The sequence below is a fragment of the Pholcus phalangioides genome, unplaced genomic scaffold (genome assembly GCF_987345545.1).
Source record: "Pholcus phalangioides strain wild (caught in Gottingen) unplaced genomic scaffold, Ppha-v1.0 ptg000015l_1, whole genome shotgun sequence".
Lineage (NCBI taxonomy): Eukaryota > Metazoa > Arthropoda > Arachnida > Araneae > Pholcidae > Pholcus > Pholcus phalangioides.
In genome coordinates this window covers 53,400,297-53,422,618 of record NW_028301608.1, presented here as the reverse complement: position 1 = coordinate 53,422,618, position 22,322 = coordinate 53,400,297, and the positions used below count along the sequence as shown (strand labels likewise).

General features: G+C 36.1%; 2 protein-coding genes and 1 non-coding gene across 4 annotated transcripts; 1 reads left to right on the top strand and 2 right to left on the bottom strand.

Moving 5' to 3' along the window:
- Window positions 1-2,785: 2,785 nt before the first annotated feature.
- Window positions 2,786-2,858, bottom strand: TRNAF-GAA (transfer RNA phenylalanine (anticodon GAA)). Its single transcript has one exon. It is a non-coding gene; the product is annotated as a tRNA-Phe (tRNA).
- Window positions 2,859-3,125: 267 nt separating this feature from the next.
- LOC149076219 (nicotinamide riboside kinase 1) lies at window positions 3,126-4,241 on the top strand. The gene has a single exon (XM_089245506.1). The coding sequence runs from the start codon at window positions 3,254-3,256 to the stop codon at window positions 3,836-3,838; it is 585 nt and encodes a 194-aa protein (XP_089101632.1). The 5' UTR covers window positions 3,126-3,253; the 3' UTR covers window positions 3,839-4,241.
- Window positions 4,242-7,997: 3,756 nt separating this feature from the next.
- Window positions 7,998-20,782, bottom strand: LOC149076218 (uncharacterized). Of its 2 annotated transcripts, none has more exons than XM_089243782.1 (6): window positions 20,702-20,782; window positions 12,920-13,212; window positions 10,836-11,094; window positions 9,846-9,969; window positions 9,575-9,723; window positions 7,998-8,312 (listed from the first exon to the last, which is right to left on the bottom strand). In XM_089243782.1, the coding sequence occupies exons 2-6, from the start codon at window positions 13,208-13,210 to the stop codon at window positions 8,149-8,151; spliced, it is 987 nt and encodes a 328-aa protein (XP_089099908.1). In that variant the 5' UTR covers window positions 13,211-13,212; window positions 20,702-20,782; the 3' UTR covers window positions 7,998-8,148. The 2 variants fall into 2 exon arrangements, with proteins under 2 accessions (XP_089099908.1, XP_089099907.1); XM_089243781.1 differs by lacking the exon at window positions 20,702-20,782 and adding an exon at window positions 13,340-13,445.
- Window positions 20,783-22,322: the final 1,540 nt, after the last annotated feature.

Genomic DNA, 22,322 nt, shown 5'->3' with positions numbered 1-22,322 from the left:
AACTCATGGTGTTAAATAAATAATTTTTTTTTCAGATGAATAAATTATTTATTTATAGGATTATTAATTATTCATTTATGGAATTATTAATTATTTATTTATGGAATTATTAATTATTTATTTAAAAAACAGTTATTTAGAGCAGTGGTTCTCAACCGGGGACCATATGGCCTCAGGAGGACCCTAGGATATTCCAGGGAAGGGGGGCCTGGCTAAAAATCCTTCAAAAGGGGAAGCAACGGCTGCTGATAAGGGGGCCACGAAGAAATTTGTCAAAAGAGTGACCAAAAAAATTTAATTTCAAACAAAATGCATAGAATATCTTATTCGCAATTTTTCTCCCCATTTAAATAACATTAACATGAGGAAGGAAATGAAAAAAAAAGTGTTGCATGTGAATGCGTAGGTTAAAGGGCGTGTGACATTTTACTGGCAAACCGTTGCTGCTGAAGGCATACTTCCAATTATAAAAGGTATTCAAATAACGTGAAGTACTCAGATATGGCATTCATGTAGCCAGTTGTTTTATAGTTATTAAAATAAATATGTTAACTTTTTATATGGACACCACAGAAGCCCAATTACCAAGTTGTTGCCCTGTCTCTCCCGATGCCAACTAAGAAATTTCCACGCTTCTAAGTATAATGAAGTATTTGAATTAAAAAAAATGGTGGAAAGTTGGGAAAAAAAACAGCTGTAAATACGGATAAATCGTTTTGCCTGCGTTTAACGCTGATTACAAGCCCGAAAATTTTTTTAGTTGTCATCAGGAGAGACAGGGCAACAACTTTCTAATTGAGCTTTCGATCGCAGGGTGTCTGTATAAAAAAATGTTAAAACATCTTTATTTTAATACCTATACAAAATAAATTGCAACGTGAATGACATATCTGAGTAGTTCACGTTATTTGGATACGTTTTATAATTGGAAGTATGCCTCTAGAACAGTGATTCTCAACCTTTTTCAAGCCCGCGGCCCGGTTTCATTCATTTTTGTGAGTCGCCCGGTCAAACACACGAACAACGGAAAATGAATGAGGAAAAATGAAACGGCTAATCACTCGCGGCCCGGTATGAATGATATCAGGGCCCGGCGGTATTGCCGTCTTAAGGCATGGACCCACAAGGGCACGGCCTGGGGGCCTCAAGCGAAGAAGGGCCTCAGAAAAATCAATTGGCCCGGGAGCCCATGATACTCTTAAGACGGCCCTGACTACCGGGCCCCTGAAACAAAGTCACACCGGGCCATGAACGATTCGCAGTTTCATTTTTCTTATTAATTTCTCGTTAGGTGTGTCTATGACCGGGCCTTTTTCACTTCCACAAAAGAGATTTACCCGGTCGCGGGCTTCCAAAGGTTGAGAATCACTGCTGTAGAAGACTTATCAACAGGGAGAATGTTAGTTCAGGTGCCCATGTACCGGGGCGGATCTAGAACTCACTGTTGGGGAGGGGGGGATGACTCTTCACATTGTGGATAGGGTGGCCTTACGTCCCGTATTGTCCCCTACTTTCCGGGACAGTCACGGTTTTTTCTTTGTCCCGACATTTTTTGAAAACAAAAAAATACCCCGGTTTTTTCTCGTTTTTTATAAGTCGAAGTTTTCTTGAATTTGTTATTTCATCAAAAAACATTGATGCAAAGAAATTTTCAACTGATTTACTAAATGCAATATCATCGTATTCGAATTTCGCTTGGGGTGGTGGGAAGGGAGGGTGGCATATAGATCCGCGCCTGCCACAAACTAGGGAAATGGTTTTCCCCTCGTTTTTGTCTAACCGAATATTCCACATTTCTATATAAAGGACGGTTGATGACGTAAGCATCGTCCAAACCCTCCTTCCCCCATTGTCATCAAAAGTCGCGCTGACGTAATACTTCAATGACCCCTTACGAAAATTCACTCTAATCTCGATTTTCCTAGAAAATTTCAGAAACGTTTCAAAAAAAAAAAATCAGAGATTAAGTTTGAAAGGAACGAAAAGTTTGAGAAACTAGGTAAAATAATACGTTACTTATATAACTACTGTATGCAGGGCAGTGACGGCCTTAAGTATTTTGCGGCCCGGTGCCAAAAAAAAAAAAATGGCGGCCCTCTGAACAGAGATTTTCCAATACCCCAAAGTGTCCATGGCTACTCTGATGCCCACCAGGTTCACACTGTTGTCCGAGAACGACTAAAACTACTTCGTGGTCGTAAAAAAGTCATTTTGCAGTAAATACGGACAAATGGAAAATTGCGAGTGTGTCCCAGGCACTTGAAGGCTTAGAGCTCTCAGGGCTAGAAAAACGATTACAGTGGATCCCGCTTATAACGTTTTTCAAACAATTCATGCGTTGTAAGCGAGAAAACGCTTTAAACGGGAAATCTTAATGAGAATTTGTTAGAGTTAGGACCACGAAAATAAGTCCTACTAAGCGAGAAAACGTTGTAAGCTGGACCGACTGTATCTACCCCGGCCCTCAACATTAAAGGTTTTCTATCTTGGACTGAATTTTAAGCTATTGCTTTGTTAAGAAGTTAAAGTCAAAAAATGTAATCAAAACATTTTTTATCCCCTTTTGCGGCCCGATGCAGCCGCACCCTTTGCACCTGCCTAAGTCCGGCCCTGATGCAGGGGCGACGGAAGTGTTTCGAACCTGTGGGTGCCCGTCTTGAGATTCATGTAGGAAATTTCGATTTTGAATCAATTCTGTGGGTGCTCAAGCACCCCCGGCTCCGACGCCACTGACTGCATGCATTTGTGAAAAAATTATTAAAATTTAAAAAAAAAAATTTTTCTTTGCCGAAACCCGGGATCGAACCAGGGACCTTTAGATCTTCAGTCTAACGCTCTCCCAACTGAGCTATTTCGGCACATTAGGGCAGAGCAAATGTAAATTCAAGAATAAATATAACCAAATGAAAATTTAATTTTTATTCTTTTTATGAAGAATAAAAGTTATTTTTTGACGAGTTTCTTGTTTTTTTTTCTTTTTTTTCTAAAATGTCAAAATAGTCTATTACGCACCATAACTACACTACGAGTTTCTACATGCGATACAAGTCTGAGAGATGGCAGCACTAATCGATCTTCACAAAGTCCGGAATGACACGAGAAAAAAAAATAGGCGTTATATTTTCGTCAATTGACGTGTCAATTGTTTTGTGCGAGCGATTGTTTCAGAGAAAAGTCATTACCTCGCCCTTTCTTCACTTGATACTTACTTATTCAGTGTGAATGCCTGTAGCGCTGGTCGGAAAAAAAAAAGATGAACACGTGGAAAGTGATCGGAATATCCGGTGCTACGAACAGCGGTAAAACAAGCCTGGTGAAGTTCCTGCTGGAGAAATTCCCAGGCAGCGTGTCCCTGTGCCAGGACAAATACTTCCGTGACCCGAGGAGCGACCGGCACGTCATCTTGCCGCAGCTCAACCATCAGAACTGGGAGAGACTGGAGGCCGTCGATTGGGATTCGATGATGTCCGACGTCGACGGAATCCTGACCACGAGTCGACCGCCCTCGAAAGACGCCGTGTTCCTGATCGAAGGGCACATAATCTACAACTACTCGCCCCTGAGGAACGTGTTTCATCGCAGATATTTCTTGACCATCGACAAGGAAGAGTGTTTCAAACGGCGCCGCGGGCGCGCCTACGAACCCCCGGACCCACCGGGATACTTCGACATGTGCGTCTGGCCGATGTATCTGTCCAACAAGAGTGAAATGGAAGCCCAAGACCATCCCGGCTCTTCCATCGTCTATATGGACAGCGGCTCTCTCCCGGAAGATGTAATTCAGAATATGGTTTTTGAAGACATTAAGAAGCACGTGTTGAACGGTCCGACATCGTGACGTCGAGCGAGATTCTATATATCGTGCTAATTTCACAAGCTTTGTATTCAACAAAAAAAATAATCACCGAAGTGAATACTCAGTGCGAATTTGTGTTTGAACCAGGGCCGCAACTAGTTCAGGGAAGGCGAGTCTGGTGCGCCGGAATGCGGACTTGCCCCGGCTGACCAAGCATTTGCGGCCCTGGCTGGTATATTTATTGCTGTATTAGAGCCGTTCTTATCTATTTGATTTTTTTTGATAAAATTTTCTGACAAATTGCTCGAAATGATTAATGCAGTAATTGTACGGCAATATGCTCTAACAGTCTTTATTTATGCAGTACAGTATTTGTGTATAAAACAATGCCAACTGTTATGTATCCAAATATGAAGTTAAATATTTACATTAAAAGCTAATAGTTATTTTGTGTTTTGCTTTCTGATGATAATGGATTGTTCTGGGATTGTTCATTGGCAGAATGGCGATGGTTTATACCAAATTTTTCAACTTGTAGTGCGCCTATAAAGGGGTTCTCCCCCCCCCCTTTCCGCCCACAACCACGGTCAATAGCCATTCAAGCAATTTACTACTATTTTAACCGGAAGAGGGTGAGTTGTGCCAGAATAATGTATGCGTATTTTTAAAGTGCATACGAACTAGTCCGCTAGTTTGTGGATAGGGGGGTTTGCAAACGCTGTGCCATGAGAAATTTCAGACAAAATAATTATATATACTGGCTACACAATACCCGGCGCTGCTCGAGTTTTCTTCAATTACTGGGCGGATTGAAAAAGTGACGAATCATTATAAAGGAATAAACTATTTTATACTTATTCGAATCCCGTTGCAACGAGACCGTGGAAATCACTTCGTTATGGAGAAATCTCCGGTTTTTACATTATTCCTATGTAAATTTATCTGAGGGATTTAAAAAAAATGTTCGTTAAAACAGGATTTTCGCTATAACTGTGTTCGTTAAAACGGGATTCGACTGTACATAATACTGGTAGCATTAAAGAAGGGCTATGCATGTCTGAAACGCATTGCAAAGGAACCACGGTAACCAAAGTGAACATTCTAAAAGTCATTGTTGAGGCCCAGAAACCAGTGTTGCCGACAGTTTTGTTGCCAGAAACTTTCAAAGTATCCTATCGTTCAATCCAGGTCCCGTTTGGTATATATATATATATATATATATATATATATGCAAAATTTGACGACGATCGATCTAAAATTGTAGATTTGTGTAGAGAACCCACACAGTGAGAAAATCAATTTTATATATATCAATTAAATCAATTATTTAATTTTTCAAAGGGCATTTTGACATACAATGAACACAAATCAATCAATATTAGCTCAGGTTGGAAGAGGACACCACAATAATGAAAATGACAAAAAGAAAAAAAAACCGAAGAATGCTTTTACGCAAAATACCTGAAGAAAGAAGTGTCAAAAGTACCTGAATTGAAAAACAAGTCCCAGACCAGACCATTACAATTGTTGGGGAGAAAGGATTAAAATAGAAAGAGTCGTTGTGAGGTCTCCTTATTGAACAATTTTTTCAAAAGCCCGATTTATTCCGCAAATTTTTGTAAAAAAAAAAAATATTTTTATGCACCTACAGTCGACATGTACGAGTGTGTTCTCCGGACTGGGTAAGAAATTCCATTGACAGGCAATGGTTCGTGATGGCTCTATGAAGTCCTCCGGGCTTCGTGCCCACTCCAGTAAAATGAAATTAATCAGTAAATTTAGCGACTAAATAAATAAAAAAATCCCAAGAGTCCCCAACACAACATTTTTTTCTCTCTCTCTCTCTTAAACTGGGCTTCTTGAATTAAAATTTTGTTAACTGCTGGTATGACGTGTGCGAGCGTCAGCGAATTAAAACAGTACAGAAAATGAGAAGAGGTCACAGCAAAAGTAAATTGTGGCGAATGATCGCAATTAAACCATTAAAAAATGTATATAACATTTTGATTTAATTTGGTAATAAATTTGATAATTTTCCTAATACCGTATTTTCCTCCGTATAATCAGCGGGTTATCTGTTAAAAAAAGCTACAAAAGGCCAAAATTTACGCCGAGCTTCCTCTGCTGAAGTATGCTAGTGGGTTAATGACGCCTTTAAAGAGGTGACTAAAAATTATAAAGAGTTCATTCACAAAGTTTTGGACTTGAAACTTTGCACGCCGGTGGTTCTGACTCTGAAAATGAAAATTCTCTCGATGATTATTACACTGACTCTTCAGAATTAATGAAGAACAGTTGTGCTTGTATTTATTCCGATTCAGATGAGTCTGAATTTGAAAGTTTTTGATTAAACTGGGCAAAAAATCCGTAGAAACTTTAAAAATTCATAAAAACCGGAAAAATAACCGAATTAAAAAACGATTTGCGGGGTTAGCATCGCTAGGTCAAGGGGATTTTTTTAAGACGGGGGGGGGGGCATAGGTGGAGATAGACTTGGAAGTCTGGGGGGCACGGTCATTATTGCTGGGGGGGGGCCACGATGATGATGATGATGTCAATTCATATATACATTATACATTAGATCAGTCTACTCCACCTTTGACGCTGGGGAAGGGGGGGCCCCCCCACGCCCCCCCCGTATCTCCGCCCATGGGGGGGGGTGAGGTTATCAACAGCCAATATGAAATCAATAAATAGAATTCACAGTGTATTTAAAGAATGTTTCAAACGCAATTCATTGCGTCTCCAACGCAATGTCGAATTCATTTTTTATCTCGAAAACCGATTTTTATATTGAACACATTCTAAACTGTTTCTTCTTTTTTCAATTCGCATCTTCTCGCAATGTTTTCACCCCCTGCTAAGACTGAGATCGGAAAAAACCAGCGTGAAATCGAGTTCATTCATTTATATCCTATTCTTTTTTCATATAGACATCGCCCGTACGTGGGAGATGACGGGGCTGGAAGCGGAATGAATCTTATTGTTTTTTGTTCTACACTATTATAAATCTACTAGTTTGCGGTAGCCCAGGTCGATAAGATACTCGCCTGAAGTACCAAAGGATGTTTGGAGGTATCATGAGTTTTCTGACAAACACGAACCGGGTATCGACTTTCCTGACACAGGGGTACAGCAGAAACGGTGACAACATGACCACCGGAAACGATTGCTACCGCAGGGAGTTCCACGTCGAGGGGTTAGCGCACCAACCTCTCGGTGAGTATAAAAAAACTGCTAACGTCGTTCAGAATCGGCAATAAATTGTAGGTCTCGGTCTAATTTGCCCTCGCGTGCAGAAAATGACGGTGTTACGACAAAAATGATCGAATTGATTTATTATAGAGGTGAAACCCGTGAAAAACTATTTCCTTGAAAAAGGGTTTGTTTCTCGCATTGGCAAACGGGGCACGTACCAGTGATCACATACATTTTCGGGGCCAATTCGGATGGCAAAATTGCTATCTTTCGATGTATGAATTTTTTCCAAAAAATATCAACAGATATTTGGGCCCCTCCATACTCCCTTTATCCCTACGTACGCCTCTACCTCAAAGAAAGCTGTAGATACAGGGGCCCCAAAAAAGTGTTTATTTCCCGAGCGCAGACTAATGAGACATAGGCCCTGCCTAGAAGCCTTCCAAAGATCTAAGCCTTGGGACTTGATCTGCATATTAGAAGGTTCTGCATATAGAATCGTGTCCGGAAAACTCACCGACAACAGTTAGCCCCCATGCAATTCGCCGAAAATAAAAAAAAAAGTCACCGAAATGAAAATTTACGACAAACAATTAATTCACAGACACTCATCGAAAAGAAAATTCTCCCCTGGGAAAATTTACTGATATCGGTCTGGCACCAAGTGAGCAAATGAGCAATTCAGTGACCAAGCGAGTGAATGAATCGTAAGTGGCCAAGTGAACACTCACTGATTCACTCGCTCGCTCACTCACGGGGTGCCAAACTGTTGTCGGTGAACTTTCCGGTAATCGTGGTACCTATAAAAAAACAGTGATTTTGAAAGTGGTGAGTGAATATCCAAGAATAGAAGCTAGATGCGCTCCTAGAATTTTAGCCAACTTTTGTCAGGGGCGTCGCTACGAGCTGGCGATATTAATATATACCTGTTCATCGCCTTGATGTGGTTCTTTTCTAGGCTATTGTGAGTAGCCGCGGATAAACGACGGCGAGGCCAAAGAAGCCGCGGTTGGCAAAAGTTTATGAACCTAAAAGAATTCTAGACGATTAAAGAAACAACTGGATTTGTAGTTTTCAAAATGGCAACAACATTCCAATATATATGTAATATGAAAACATATTTGTATTTTACATAGTAGCGTTCAAATTCATGATCATGAGTCGATGCGTGCAGCGGCGCAAAGGACATCGTGATGCGTCAGATAGGATATCTTTCTGCCTTTCAGTGATTCGGGTTCCTTGCATACAGCGTGAAGCCAATGAGGACTCTTTTTATCCACCAACCACGACATCCGACAGTCGCATCTTATAGAATTGTCTGGAAAAGACAAATGGCGAATGACATTACGCTAGTTTTACAAAAGAAAGAAAGAAACACTGATATGATATACAGAAAAGACTATCAGTCTGGACACCTCCCTATATCGGACGGTTTCGAATGTGGAACCAATCATAATCTTTTCACCCAGAATATTCACTAACCACTATATGTTAGACACCTCCCTAGCTTTTACAGATTTTAATGGAACTGTTGGTATCCAACAAGGAAAGAGTCCCCAGGTGTCACCCCTCAAAAAATTACGAAAAACCTGAGTACATTCATCTCACCCAGAAAAACAAAATAATTAGCGACGTAATGCAATTATTAAAGCCGCAAAAAATTATTACAAATTATGACATTTGGCTACTCATCACCTCTTGCGCTTCTAGGTCATTATCTATAAAAAAAAACTTCTTTTCACTTTCTTTTCATTTCTTTCCTCCAGCTTCTCTGTTCTTGAAACTAGTTACTTCTTCCTCCTATCTTTGACTGTGCTGCACTTGATCATGTGTTGTTTGTGGATGAATTCTCTCTAATCAACATCAGCTATAGCATACATGATCAACCCATGAGCCACGGGAAAAATGGGGCCCTTGGAGTCATCTACGGCCCGTGGCACATTAAGTTACCAACGACACATATTCAGTTTACTTTAGTGACCCCAAGCACATTTCCAGATCATTTAAGTTACCGATGGCGCAACCCTCCAGTTCACTTAAATGGCTCGTTGTACATTTGCATATCACTTGAGTGGCCCGCGGCAAGCTTGCGGATCACTTTAATGACTCGCAGCACACACGCACACACAGATTACTTTAATAAGTCGCAGCACACGTGCCTCGACACGTTTCCAAACCAATGAAGTGGTTTGGAAAAACATATATACATATACATATATAATATTAACTTAAGTATATAAATTAACTTAGGCATTTTAATACCAGTTATATCGTGTGGTAGATTTCATATTCATACATAATTTTGAGATAGGGCTTGAAGGGTGCCTAGGGTGCGCGTTCTGGTTCCTATGTCATTTGCTGTTTATTTCTATCAATGAAAATGGAAAATTTATTTTGAACTTAGATAAGATTAATAATGAATGAATGAACTAAAAGAATATGAAAAAAATATTATACACACACACACACGACATATACAATACATTAATTAATTATTGACATAAGGTTGAAAAAAAAAATATATTATATATATATTCAAACTGTGTGCGAAATCAGGTGAATATCTAGACGGGTTCTTACCTGTCAAATCAAGCGTTTGAACGTTCTTGTAGAGCCACGAGAACGTTCTCTCGTCCAGTGTCGAGATGCGATTTCGTCCTAAATTCACGTCCATGATTTTCGGCATGTTGTCAAAGAAATCATTCGGCAGCACCTCGATGCGATTATCTCTTACGTTAGGGGAGGAAAAGGAAATAATTTTTGATTAGTCGATTAATTTGCCGCAAACAATACACTCTACGGCATAATATAGATGTATATATAAATACTGTGTGTGCATTGAAATCCTTACTCCAAGTTAATGATATTCAGATCAAAAGCGGGGTTTGGCAACATGCTCCTCTTCAGCTCGCTCAGGTGATTATGCCTCATGTCGAGTATCCTCAAATCTCTGCAGTCTGCGAGCACTTCGTCATCTTTTTTTTTAATGTATAATTATGAAAATAAATATTGATTATTATTTACTTACATCGATTTTTTTTTTCAATTGAATATCAGTTTTCATACATAGAAGGTCCAAATACAGGCTACGTATGGTATGAATACGGGCTAGCTTTTGACTAAGCTAGTAGAAGGTAGGGCTGTTTGAAAGCCCGGGATGACTTCTCAGACATGCTTAAGCGGAGAATGACGTCAGTATTACCACAATAGCCGATTGCTCTGTTCCCTTTTAAAAGAAAAGCATCACTTTGAACAAAAAAGCGGGTTTTGCCAGTCCAAGGTGGAAGCCTATGAGTCCGCATGCCTCTCTCGGCGCCCTAGTAGAAAGTTCTGCGACTTGTTGACGAGAGTATTAAAGTAATACAGAGTGTCTCATAATAGAGGTGCAAACTTTTAGAGAGGATAAAGAACATCCAAAGGATTGAGAATTGCAGAGAAATCCTTGAAAAACCGAGCGCATTTAAGCGTAACCCTCGAAAACAGAAATGATTGGATTTTTCATATTATGCAAGTACCACGTTGAAGGTCTGCTTGCTCTCTGCGGAGAGACTTTTTCAAATGAGAAACCGCTCTCATTCACTCCTTAAAGTTATAAAACCGCAGAAAACCAACTTCAGCTGACCACCGCTGTACCGCCAACAGGGTCTGAACCTGGATCTTCAGGGTGGGGAGTCTACCACGAAACTCACACACGACCGCAGAGGTACATACAGCAGATCAAACCTCAAAATAAAGCCAATCCTCAAGTGAAATGTAGCACATATTTGGACATTCCCTTCTCTGCACGCTGGTATTATAGTCATTTTTAATGCCAAGAAATCACGAGAATCTGAAAACTTACCGATGTAATCGATTCCAGCTTTGATGAGTCCAAAAGCCGTGAGTCTTGGAAATGCTGGCAGTCGTTCACTGAAAGACTCCATCAATATGTTGTTGATGTCGATGAGTCTCAGATTTTTGAGTTCCCTCAGCTGCCTGAATCTCCACAGCGCTGTGTATTGAGTAGCTTGGGCTCGAATCTCTTCTAAAGTGTCCTCGAGGCCTTCAAACGCTCGAGGTGAATTCGACAGGGACATAAGTTGTGTCTCCAAGAACGATATCTGTGATAATAGACTTTTTTTTCATAAACAACAATTCTTTGAAGTACGAATCACCGAAATTACAATCAAACAATTCACACAGGTCAATTTATAAGGGTGGGTCACTTTAAAAAAAAAGGGGGGCATTCAATAGGACTTGACTAAGCCATGCACCTTCAACTTTGGACACAGCTTGGGCCATATTCAACGTTTTAATGAAGCCTGAGGAGCCACCGAGCTATACTAAACATATGCTATCAAGAGCTATGGAGGGCTGGCGACCCCGAATGACATTCATTGATGGCCACTGCTTCTAAAGCAATTTCCAAACTTTTTATGTTCACAGCACCCTTGGAAACGAAATGTGAGTTTAATCACCTGTGCTCAATATCAATCTTTAGGTGTCACCTCGTAGTGCTGCGACGCACTTATTAGGTTATTGATCATTGATCATTTTTGTTGAACCACGGTCATTTTCTGCACATAAAAGCTAATTTGACGGGACACTGCAATTTCTTGCCGATTCCGAACGGCAGCGCTCGACAGTTTGCTTTATTTAAAATAACCGGGGGGGGGTCGGCACACTAATCCATCGGGGTGGGACTTCGGCGGTATCAATCTTTTTTTTCTGCGTGGTCATGTTTTAGCAGTAGGCCTATCAAGTATGGATGTCATATATTATACTAAAATACAGCAACCCAATAATGTTTATTTTTTTGTCATCCGTAAATATTATTACCCCCCCCCCCCATTCATTCATGTTTTGCCCCTGTGCTAATAAATTCTCCCATTTATTTATTTTTTACAGTTACACAAATCGTTTCTGTCGGTCGTGAAATTATTAAACTTTTTTCACTAGTTCATAGTCGTTGAAAGGTTTAAGAACACTGACATCAATGGTCATACTCCCACTGGTGACCGTTTTCGCTCTTTATTGGTGAGCCAAATAAAACGTCTGGTTGGCTTTTTTTTTGTTGGCCAGTTAGCATGTTAAAAAACACTTGAAACAAATAGGAATATAATTAAAAAAGGAAAAATTTGAATATAACACCCATATATATAGGGTGCATAGAAACAGCACGCACTGCATTTTATTGGCGAACCGTTGACCTTGGAGGCTTACATGCAATATTAAAAAAAACATCCAAACAACGTGTAGAGCTCAGATGCGTCGTTCATGTTGCAAAGGGCTGTACAGTTATTAAAATATGAAAAAATTAACTTTTCATACAGTCCACGTGTGCTTAAAAAACCCAAGTAGAAAGTTTTTGCCCTGTCTCTCCTGATGCCAATAACAAAAGAAATTCACGTTTCTAAGTCTATTCACTGAGATATTTGAATTCGAAAGACGAAGGAAAATTGGGAAAATACAGCAAAAACTAACGGAAAACTATAGACATAATATTAAGGACTATTAAGTATTATAGTATTGTATCTACGCGGAAAATGCTCTTTACCCTTATTTGCGCTGGGGTTTTTTTTTTCCTTCTAATTTTCTTCGTTTATGAATTTAAATATCTCACCAAATACTGCACTTAGAAACGTGGTATTTTTTTTTTCTCAGGAAAGACAGGGCAACAACTTCCAAATTGGCTTTTTGTACACAGGGTGTCCGTGTAAAAAGTTTTTTATTTTATTTTTATAACCATACAACCCCTTGCAACATGAATGACGTATCTGAGTTCTGCACGTTATTTGGATATTTTCTGTAACTGGAAGAATGCCGCTAGGACCAACGGTTCGCCAGTAAAATGCGGTGCGTCCTGTTAGCAATGCACTCTGTATAGACTGAATCAGTGAGCTTGATCAGAGAATTTGAACCGCAGATAAAAGTAAATTGCTTTACCCTCTCGATTCGAGTACCCTTGAACAGATCGTGCGGTATGTACTGGAGGGTCGAGTCGGATATTCCGAGGGCAGTGACATTCCGATTCCGGCAAGCCTCGACTGGCATCACCAAATCCCTTGGATTGAAGATGTCCTTACAGTACAAGCCAGCGCCGTAGTAACCTTCGATACAGAAGCAGTACGGCTCCAACATGCTCGGTGGTGGACAATCTCCACAAGTCACTGGGGCAACGCCGACCGATACGAGCCAAACCAGTGCGGTGAAGAACGTCAATCCTTTCTCATTCATTCCTACAGTAAGTACAATAACGCTCGTACATATGAATATACAACAAAAATTCTGAATTAAAATTATTTCTACTGAAATGCATCTGCATCCCGTTCGCGTGCATGAAATTAATCTGAGATTTGAATTTACCTGGTGCTTTAGCTGAAGGAAACCTACGAAAACACAATATCGTTACAATGTAAAATTACATTTCTTTTTTTCTTCTCCTGACTGCAAAGAAGCAGCTGGATCAAATCTCACGTGAGGTACGCAAACACGCGCAGAGACTTGTGTAATATATCAATCTACCCGATAAATAATTGTAATTCAAAATTACAGATAATCTCGTGAGAGATTATAAGCGCAGAATGTGTGAAACAACGTTGTTCCTATTCCAATCTCATCAAAATTTTTGTTTTATAGAAGCAAATTATTTTCACTGATGAAGATTTCTATCTCAAATCAATAATCAACTGTGTGTTCGAAAATTGTTTCAAGCTTGCAAATTAAACAGCAGATATGAATCATTTATTTCAGTTCATCCACTATAAATACTGAATAAAGGTTCGCGAATGACGAAATAGGATTGGAAAAAAATCTTATGATATATTAAAACAAATATATACTTTAGATTATAATTCGATGAACAAAATTGTTACCTTTGTCCCTATGCGCGTGGAAAAGTCAGTTCTAAAATCGCTAATGAAATATGGAAACTTAAAGAACACAAACTAATTACGATTAAGTATCTCGGCAGAGAAAGTGAGCGAGGGTAATATAGCCATGCTAAGGAAACAGATATTTTCTGGATTTTATGCCAGGTGAACTCGGAAAGATAAGCCCTCCGGTCTCCGCCTGGACTGAAACTTAGCCATGCTAATTCTAAGTGATTTTTCCTGTATGATAAATTCCTAGAAACAGATAATGCTAAAATATACTACAGGATGGGCAAAAAGTCCGCGTGTAGAAGCTTTAAAAATTCATAAAAAGAGGAAAAATAACCGAAATAAAAATGGTTTGCGGGGTTAGCATCGCTAGGTCACGGGAATTTTTTTAAGACAGGGAAAAAAATATCTAAAAAAACAGCCGATACGTGGAGCTGGAGCGACTAGGGTGGAAATATGCAAATGAGACGGTTATGAGAACTTGCGTTCCTAATCCAAAATCCGCTTCACCGTTGTAAACTGTGTATGTGGAACTGCTGCACTCTGCCGTTGCTGGATTTGTGCATGTACGGTTCAGTAGTAGTAAAATACCATGACATCAATGTAATTGAATAAAAATTGATTCAAAAAATAAAGGAAACTGTTCAGTTTATCAAATGAAGTAAAAGTTTGGAATTTCATTCGCTCAATCGTATTTGAAGTTGAATTTTAAATTTAAAAATTTTTGAAATTTCAAATTTAATTTCAAATAAGATTGAGTCAATTAAATTTCAAACTTTTGCTTCATTTCATGAACCGAACAGTTTCCTTTCTCTTGAATCAATTTTTATTCAATTACATCGATATCAAAGTATTTTATCCTTCGCGCAAAGCTGTTTTTAACGAATTGTTTTTGAAAATTTAATGCATTGAATTTTGAAGTAGCCAAGATAGGGAAAAACTTTTTACCAGCATAGGATAACACTTACAATCAAGAACATGTGTAAAAAATTTGAAATAAATCGATGGTTAAATACTATTTTTAATGATATATTTCTATTAAAGCATAGTTTTTCCCCCATGTTAAAGGTATTAAGTTCCCTTAAAACAGTCTTTTCTATTAGCATTTTATTACTCCTTGTTTCATTTACTCCTAATATAGGGACTAACTGTTTTTAATTCTTATTGTTTTTATGTTCTGATTGCCTTTCAAAACTTTACCCTATAATCAATAATTAGAATAATCATAAATGATCTTACTTCATCAACGTCTTGTGGAAACTCACTTTACGCCAATTATATTTCTCTAAATGCACCCTCTTCCTTTTCGAAGTCAATTTTCATTACCATTAAATAGATCTCGATCTTTTGGACTAAATGATATATGTTATGGTAAATGTGAAAAATCCGATTATTATTGTACGCAACAATTGGTTATTATGCACAATCACTGTGCATTTTGGTAAGGTAGATAAATTTTCTAAATTTATCACTTTTATATATATATATATATATATATATACATAAAAGTGATAATATATATATATATATAATAAGAATGTATAGTAACCGACTTATTTATATATCACATTTGCCCGTATAAAAACACTCTAATTTTGTTGTTTTTGTTTTTTTTTCTAACATATCAAATTATATTTGATGCAATATGTGAATTCGTTTTAAAACTGTTCTCTTCTATTGCCAAAAATGTTTTATGTATTCCGCATTATATATATTTTTTTCTTTCATTATTTTGTTCTTCATACTAATTTTATTAGCATTTAAAATGGGTCATTTTTCTTGACTCCTAAAGAAATTTGTTTTCCCTCTCTTTTCTCATATTTTTGTTATTTGTATAATAATAAAAAACAATTTCATTTGAATATACGTTAGTTTCCCCCCCCCCCCCTAAATAAAAAACCTTTTTCGTTTTGGAATAGAAATTGATTGGATTTGAATATCTTCAAATTCAATATTCGATAAGTTCCAAAATTCTATAAGTTCAATTTTTTCTCTACCGAATTCCTTATCTTTATAGACAAAAAGTAATAATTTGAATTTTTGTATTTATTTTTGAAGAATTCTCAGGCCTAAAAAAAAATGTATTAGCTAAAATAAAAGAAGGTAATATATAAAATTCAATATATAAGATTTTTTTGAGGAAATAATGTTTTTCAATTTCAATGTTGCATCATTATTATTATTTTATTACTTTTTTGTACATCTTTATTCTTCAGAATTTCAATTTAAAAGATAATATTTCTCATTCCTGAGAAAATTGAAGGGAATTAATTTCAGTAAGAAAATATTTCATGTGTGGATTACCATAGATCAGAGGTCTGCAATCTTTCAGACATTGCTAACCAAATTAAATTTTCCACGAAGCCCGCGGGCCGCCAAATCATATTGTGGTATTCTCGGTTATTAAACAGGTTTCTCCAAATTTATTGAACACTTTTATATTTACTCTGAATTCATTTCTTTCACTGAATCAGAAGTTTTATTTATTTTTACATAACTTCCTCAATTAATTGATTAATTTAAATGATTCTGTAATTACGTACTTATTATTTGTTTCTGTAATTCTGAAATTATTTCCTTTTCAATATAAAGATTGTGTTATTACTTCTTTCAATAAATCTATAAATTATTTCTTGCAATAATTGGGCAGTTATTTTTTCATTAATTATGAAATAATTTCACTAATCACTGAATAATTTTTCCTTAATCATTGAATTATTTTTCACTGATCCCTAATTTGGAAATTATTTCTCTCTTCCACATTGATTCTCAAGTTATTTCTTTCACTGACTGAAATTATTTGTTCTATTAATTTTGAAATATATGATTTCTTTTATTAATTTTGAAATCATTTCTTTTATTAATTTTGAAATCATTTCTTTTATTAATTTTGAAATCATTTCTTTTATTAATTTTGAAATCATTTCTTTTATTAATTTTGAAATCATTTCTTTTATTAATTTTGAAATCATTTCTTTTATTAATTTTGAAATCATTTCTTTTATTAATTTTGAAATCATTTCTTTTATTAATTTTGAAATCATTTCTTTTATTAATTTTGAAATCATTTCTTTTATTAATTTTGAAATCATTTCTTTTGAAAAATTTATTCATAAAGGGGCATAAACCTAACGTTACCTAATTTATGAATAAATTAGGTAACGCTTTTTTTGGATGCCAACTTTTTCCGTTTTGAAATGTATGAAACCATGGGCAATAATGGGCCACAAAAACTCATTGGGCAGCGCCCCCCCCCCCCCCATTAACTTGTTAAAACAGCATAGGGTAATATATCAAATGCACAGCGTTACTGGTGAATCTGGAAAGTGTCTTCCAATGACTTTTTTGGCCATGAATTTTTGTAACATATTATAACAATATTTGAAATTGGTGTTGAAGAAAATGGTGTTCATCTAGTAAAAATCGTTGTTTTTGTCGACACTGATGATCGTGATCAAGTCACGCGTACCAAAAAAAATATAAAAAAAAACCACCGGGAACCTTGGAAGATAAATGAGAAACGTAAGTATGTTTCTCAAGCAAACCCTTGGGAATTTTTAACGACCCGTAAATCAGACCCGTTCTCTCATTATTAGCTAACTTTCATGACGTGAACGAAGAAATCGCCAGTTAAAATAACATGGAGACTAAAAAGAAGATACGGGGAAAAAATATACATGTAGGCCGAACAGTAGGATGTCGAATCGGTTACAAATCTAGTTTTTTCCATTACACCCTAACGTTTTTTTGTTTTTTCTTGTGAATTCTTTTCGTCGTTTTCACGTATTTTATATTTCCATAGATATAATATAACGAATAATCTTATGTCTATGTGTATTTCCATAAATAAAATTGATGAAATCATTAAAATGCAGAATAGTATTTTTTGCAAAGTGTTTAGTTTATTTAAAACTATATAAATTAATAAATAGCAAGGCCGCATTTAAACGCGGGGCCCGGTGCGAAAACTATTTCGGGGCACTTTGTCCGTGATTCCTAGAGTTATGGAAATTCAGAATTAATAAAAGAAAAGGTCCCAGAATTGATGAGAATTCAGAATTAATAAAAGAAAACGTCCCAGAATTGATAAGAATTCAAAATTAATAAAAAAAAAGATCCCAGAATTGATGAGAATTCAAAATTAATAAAAGAAAAGGTCCCAGAATTGATGAGAATTCAAAATTAATGAAAGAAAAGGTCCCAGAATTGATAAGAATTCAAAATTAATAAAAGAAAAGGTCCCGGAATTGATGAGAATTCAGAATTAATAAAAGAAAAGGTCCCAGAATTGATGAGAATTCAAAATTAATAAAAGAAAAGGTCCCAGAATTGATTAGAATTCAAAATTAATAAAAGAAAAGGTCCCAGAATTGATGAGAATTCAAAATTAATAAAAGGTCCCAGAATTGATAAGAATTCAAAATTAATAAAAAAAAAAGGTCCCAGAATTGATGAGAATTCAGAAGTACTGAAAGAAAAAACCCAGAATTTATTAAAGAAATAATTCGAAAATTGACGGAAATTTCAAAATCAAATCACTTGAGGCTCAGACACCTTATTTACTGCAAAAAAAATGTATTTGATAAATGTAATTTTTTTTACTTCTATTACCATAAGTGCGGCCCCCCAAACTGTAGATCTAGGTTCAACCACACCTCTCGGACACCCCTAAGAGCGACTCTGATAAATAGTATAATCAATCCATGTATAGATTCTGTGAATTAAATATCTTAAATAAATTAGAATATTTTTCCGTCTAATGGTGATTAACCCCTTTATCTGTCACATTTATGAAAAAGTAGAATAAGAGGAAAACTAAAATATAAATTGAAAATACATGTAAATTATTTGGTAGGTCCTTTTCGCTCGAATTAAAGGCAAAAAAAAGTATTTTCAAGCAGTTAGTTAGTACATAACTAATTATCTAAGCACCATCAGTGGATAAAGGGTCAAGAAATTTTTTTTTTTTTTTTTTTGGTAAATTAGGTCTATTAGAAGCCACAGGAGCCATTAAAATGTCTTCAATATGATATACAGAAAAAAAAACTTTTAATATATTTTCTTGCCATTCAGGTAATAAAATTTAGGAAAATAAAGGAATTTAAATAACTTAATAAATGAATGTAAAAAAAGTATTTTAATGAATTAAAATAAATGAATTTAATACATGTAACAAAAAGAAGACGAAAAATAATGAAAAGAAGACGAAAATGTATGTTTTATGGGAATAAAAACTTATATAAAAAATATATGTTTTTATTTCTATAATTTTTCAAAAGTAAGTATTTCTGTCTAATTTTTGAAAATATAATATATTTCATCTTTTTGTTACACAAGCGTTCTTTCCGGAAATCATTAAAAATTTCCAGAAACTATGAAAACCTAAATGAAAATTAATGAGAAAAGCCACGACAGAACAACTTGGTAGAAAAACGTATTATCTGTGTATCAAGTTCCCTTAATGAACGCTAATGGGACTATCTAATAATGTGTATTTTTATTTTATATAGGATAACTTTTTTTCCCAGGGAATGCATTTTTCTAATTCAAACACACACACACACAGATTGGACACAAAGGTTTATTTATGTTAAAAAAATTATCACAGGAAAAAGAGCATAAATATTTCTCTTTGATTTTTTTTTCAGAAGAGAAAGATTTCAGTGGAAAAGACATTTGTTTCTTCTAGTACAGTTGAACTCAGTTATAAAGACCTCGGTTATAACGGCACCCATTCAACAAAGTTTTCTGATACACCCATTCTCTCTCTGAGATGTGAAGCGGGGAGTGCCCGGTCCTTCAATGTTCAGTGGAACAACACCCTGGTTATAAAATCAATAATTGGTGGTTCTGAATAATTCCCATAGAGAATAATGTTAACGAACCTTGTTTATAACGTCAATTAAAACGCAACAACCTCGAATATAACGACACATTTTTTATCGTTACTCCGTACTGTTTATCGTAATTAGGATTATAATATAACACGAACACGGAAAATTTCGCAATTATGCCCTTCTTTTTTTTTTTTAATTCAAAAGCCCCCCCCCCCCCATCTCTTTTCAATGAAGTTTGCTTAGATTCATAACCCTTGCTAAAATCGGGGGATAAAGATGATTTCCATAATTTATAGATTATATTAAAGTAATTATGACTATACAAATCAATATTAATCTCACATATTTCGCCTTGTTCAGTGCCATCTTAACGCATGGGGAATCCTGGCATGGTCCAGGGGCCTCAAGGATAAAAAAGGGCTAGTGAAAAATAGATGTGGCCAAATTTTCGACAGCAAGTATGCAAATCGGGGGTAGCAGGTATTTCTACTCAGGTAGGAGACCCCAGAAAAATCACTTTTCCCGTGGACCTCTGATGCCGTTCAGACGGTCCTGACCGAGTTTAATTCTTCCCCCCCCCCCCACCCGTGAAATACATTTTAAATGAGTGCAGACTTGCTGTAGCGCTGCGTATCTCGCCAATGGGTATTTAAAAGGAATCGGTGATTTACTGCACAATTGGCGACATTTCAGTAAGAATTGGTAATGGGTAGTATTTATGATCTCAATTTCCCGTATTCTTCCTGATCAAAAATGGTCATCCTAACTATAATAAAACAACTTCATGCACATCGCTTGATTGAATCTCTTAATTAATTATATTTTCTGCACTTAAAAGGTCTTGAAAACGTGAACCTTGGTTATAACGGCAACTCCGTTATAACGACAAAATTTCGCAAAATCTTCGATGTTGTTATGACCGAGTTTCGCTGTATGTGGTTTTATCTACTTATTTATTCGATGAAATATGAATGAAAATTAATTGCTCACATAAATAGTTCTTACAATACCTTTTAGATACACGTCTCAGTGATATTCAGTGAATCCCTAAAGCGAGCTGTTAATACAATATGTAACTACAACTATAATGAAATGGATCTTCCAAACAAACTTAAGGTCGTTTCGAATAAAACCTGTTACACCTGGAAATGAATTTATGTGGCATGAGATGACAAACAATGATGTCAGCAGATGTTGCCAAAAAAAAACAAAAAACAATTAATCGATAAAAAAGAAGAATTAGCCAAAGATGGTTGAATATCTCTCTATAGATACTGCATATTTTCTAGTTATATCTGCTACAATCGATTCCCATTTTAACGAATACCATTATATCGAAAAAATCCCGTTTTAATGAAAACTTTTCTAATCCCACAGATAAGTTTACATAAGAACAATGTTAAAATCTGGAATTCCTTTACAACGAAATTTCGATATAACGAAGTGATTTCTCCGGTCTCTTGAAGTTCGTTATAACAGGATTCGACTGTACTACTACTCTACTCGAACACTTGTTTGTTTCCTCATAATGTGTGCAAAAAAATATTTTTGTACAAATGCTAATTGTAAAACCAAGGTTGAATATTTTGCTTTTCAATTTGAATCAATTCGGGCTAACTTGATACTATCAAACTATGTTATATAACGATCTCGATTGAAACGGCGCCTAGGCTATTACAGATGATCTTGGTTAATTCAAACTTGGTTAATTCGAATTTTAGGAATTCTCCTTGAATTCCCTATTTAATTTAATATTAAAATTACCTGTTTAATTCGACCTTTTTCACTTATGTTTGGGATAATTCGAAGTTTGATTCAGATATATATCATTTGCAACATTTGCAAAGTTTCTATTTCTCAGAATTTCTGGCTAAATTTTGGTCACCCTTTTCATTATTTCGTGGTCTACTGACCTTTTCCAGAGTATAACAGCCAATATAGCCAACATTGAAAAAATTACAATCAACGAAATCTAAACTTTTTGTTTTAGCTCTGAGTAATATGTAAGAAGCAATTTTTTTTTTGTTTCCAGTTTTCAGCTTACTATCTTTCGTCTTTCAGTGGGCAGCTAGAGTTTTACCGGTTTTTGGATGGCTTTATTAACATCTGCCAAGAGCTTGTCTTTGTTCCAATTTTCGCTTGTATCTTTATAATATATGCAGTAAAACATCGTTAAGTCGTCTCGTCACCCTAATAAGTTGTCATTTTTTTCCGATCCTGCAAAGCTTTCATAGATAAAAATGTTATTAAACTCTCGTCTACGGAAAAACCGTTTTACCCGCATTTAACGCTGTTTTTTCCCCCCAAATTTCTTCCATTTTTCGAATTCTAATATCTCAGTGAATATGCTCTTAGTAATGTGGAATTTTTTTTTGTTGGCATCAGGAGAGACAGGGAAACAACTGTCTAGTTGGATTTTTGGGCACAGGGTGTCCGTATAAAATGTTAACATTTTTATTTTAATTACTATACAACCCCTTTGAAACATGAATGACATATCTGAGTATTACACGTTAATTAGAAACTTTCTAACTGGAAGTATACCTTCTAGGATCGCCAGTAAAATGCCATACCACTGTTTGCTCGGCACCCTGTATACATAATACAGTATAACCTGTACATATATGTTTG

Excerpts from the sequence above, each read along its gene's own strand:
- LOC149076219 (XM_089245506.1), top strand. The coding sequence starts at position 3,254 with ATGAACACGTGGAAAGTGATCGGAATATCCGGTGCTACGAACAGCGGT.
- LOC149076218 (XM_089243782.1), bottom strand. The coding sequence starts at position 13,210 with ATGAATGAGAAAGGATTGACGTTCTTCACCGCACTGGTTTGGCTCGTA. Across the intron at positions 9,724-9,845 it reads CTGAATATCATTAACTTGGA|AGATAATCGCATCGAGGTGC; the intron begins GTAAGGATTTCA and ends CCCTAACGTAAG. Across the intron at positions 8,313-9,574 it reads TCAAACGCTTGATTTGACAG|ACAATTCTATAAGATGCGAC; the intron begins GTAAGAACCCGT and ends TGTCTTTTCCAG.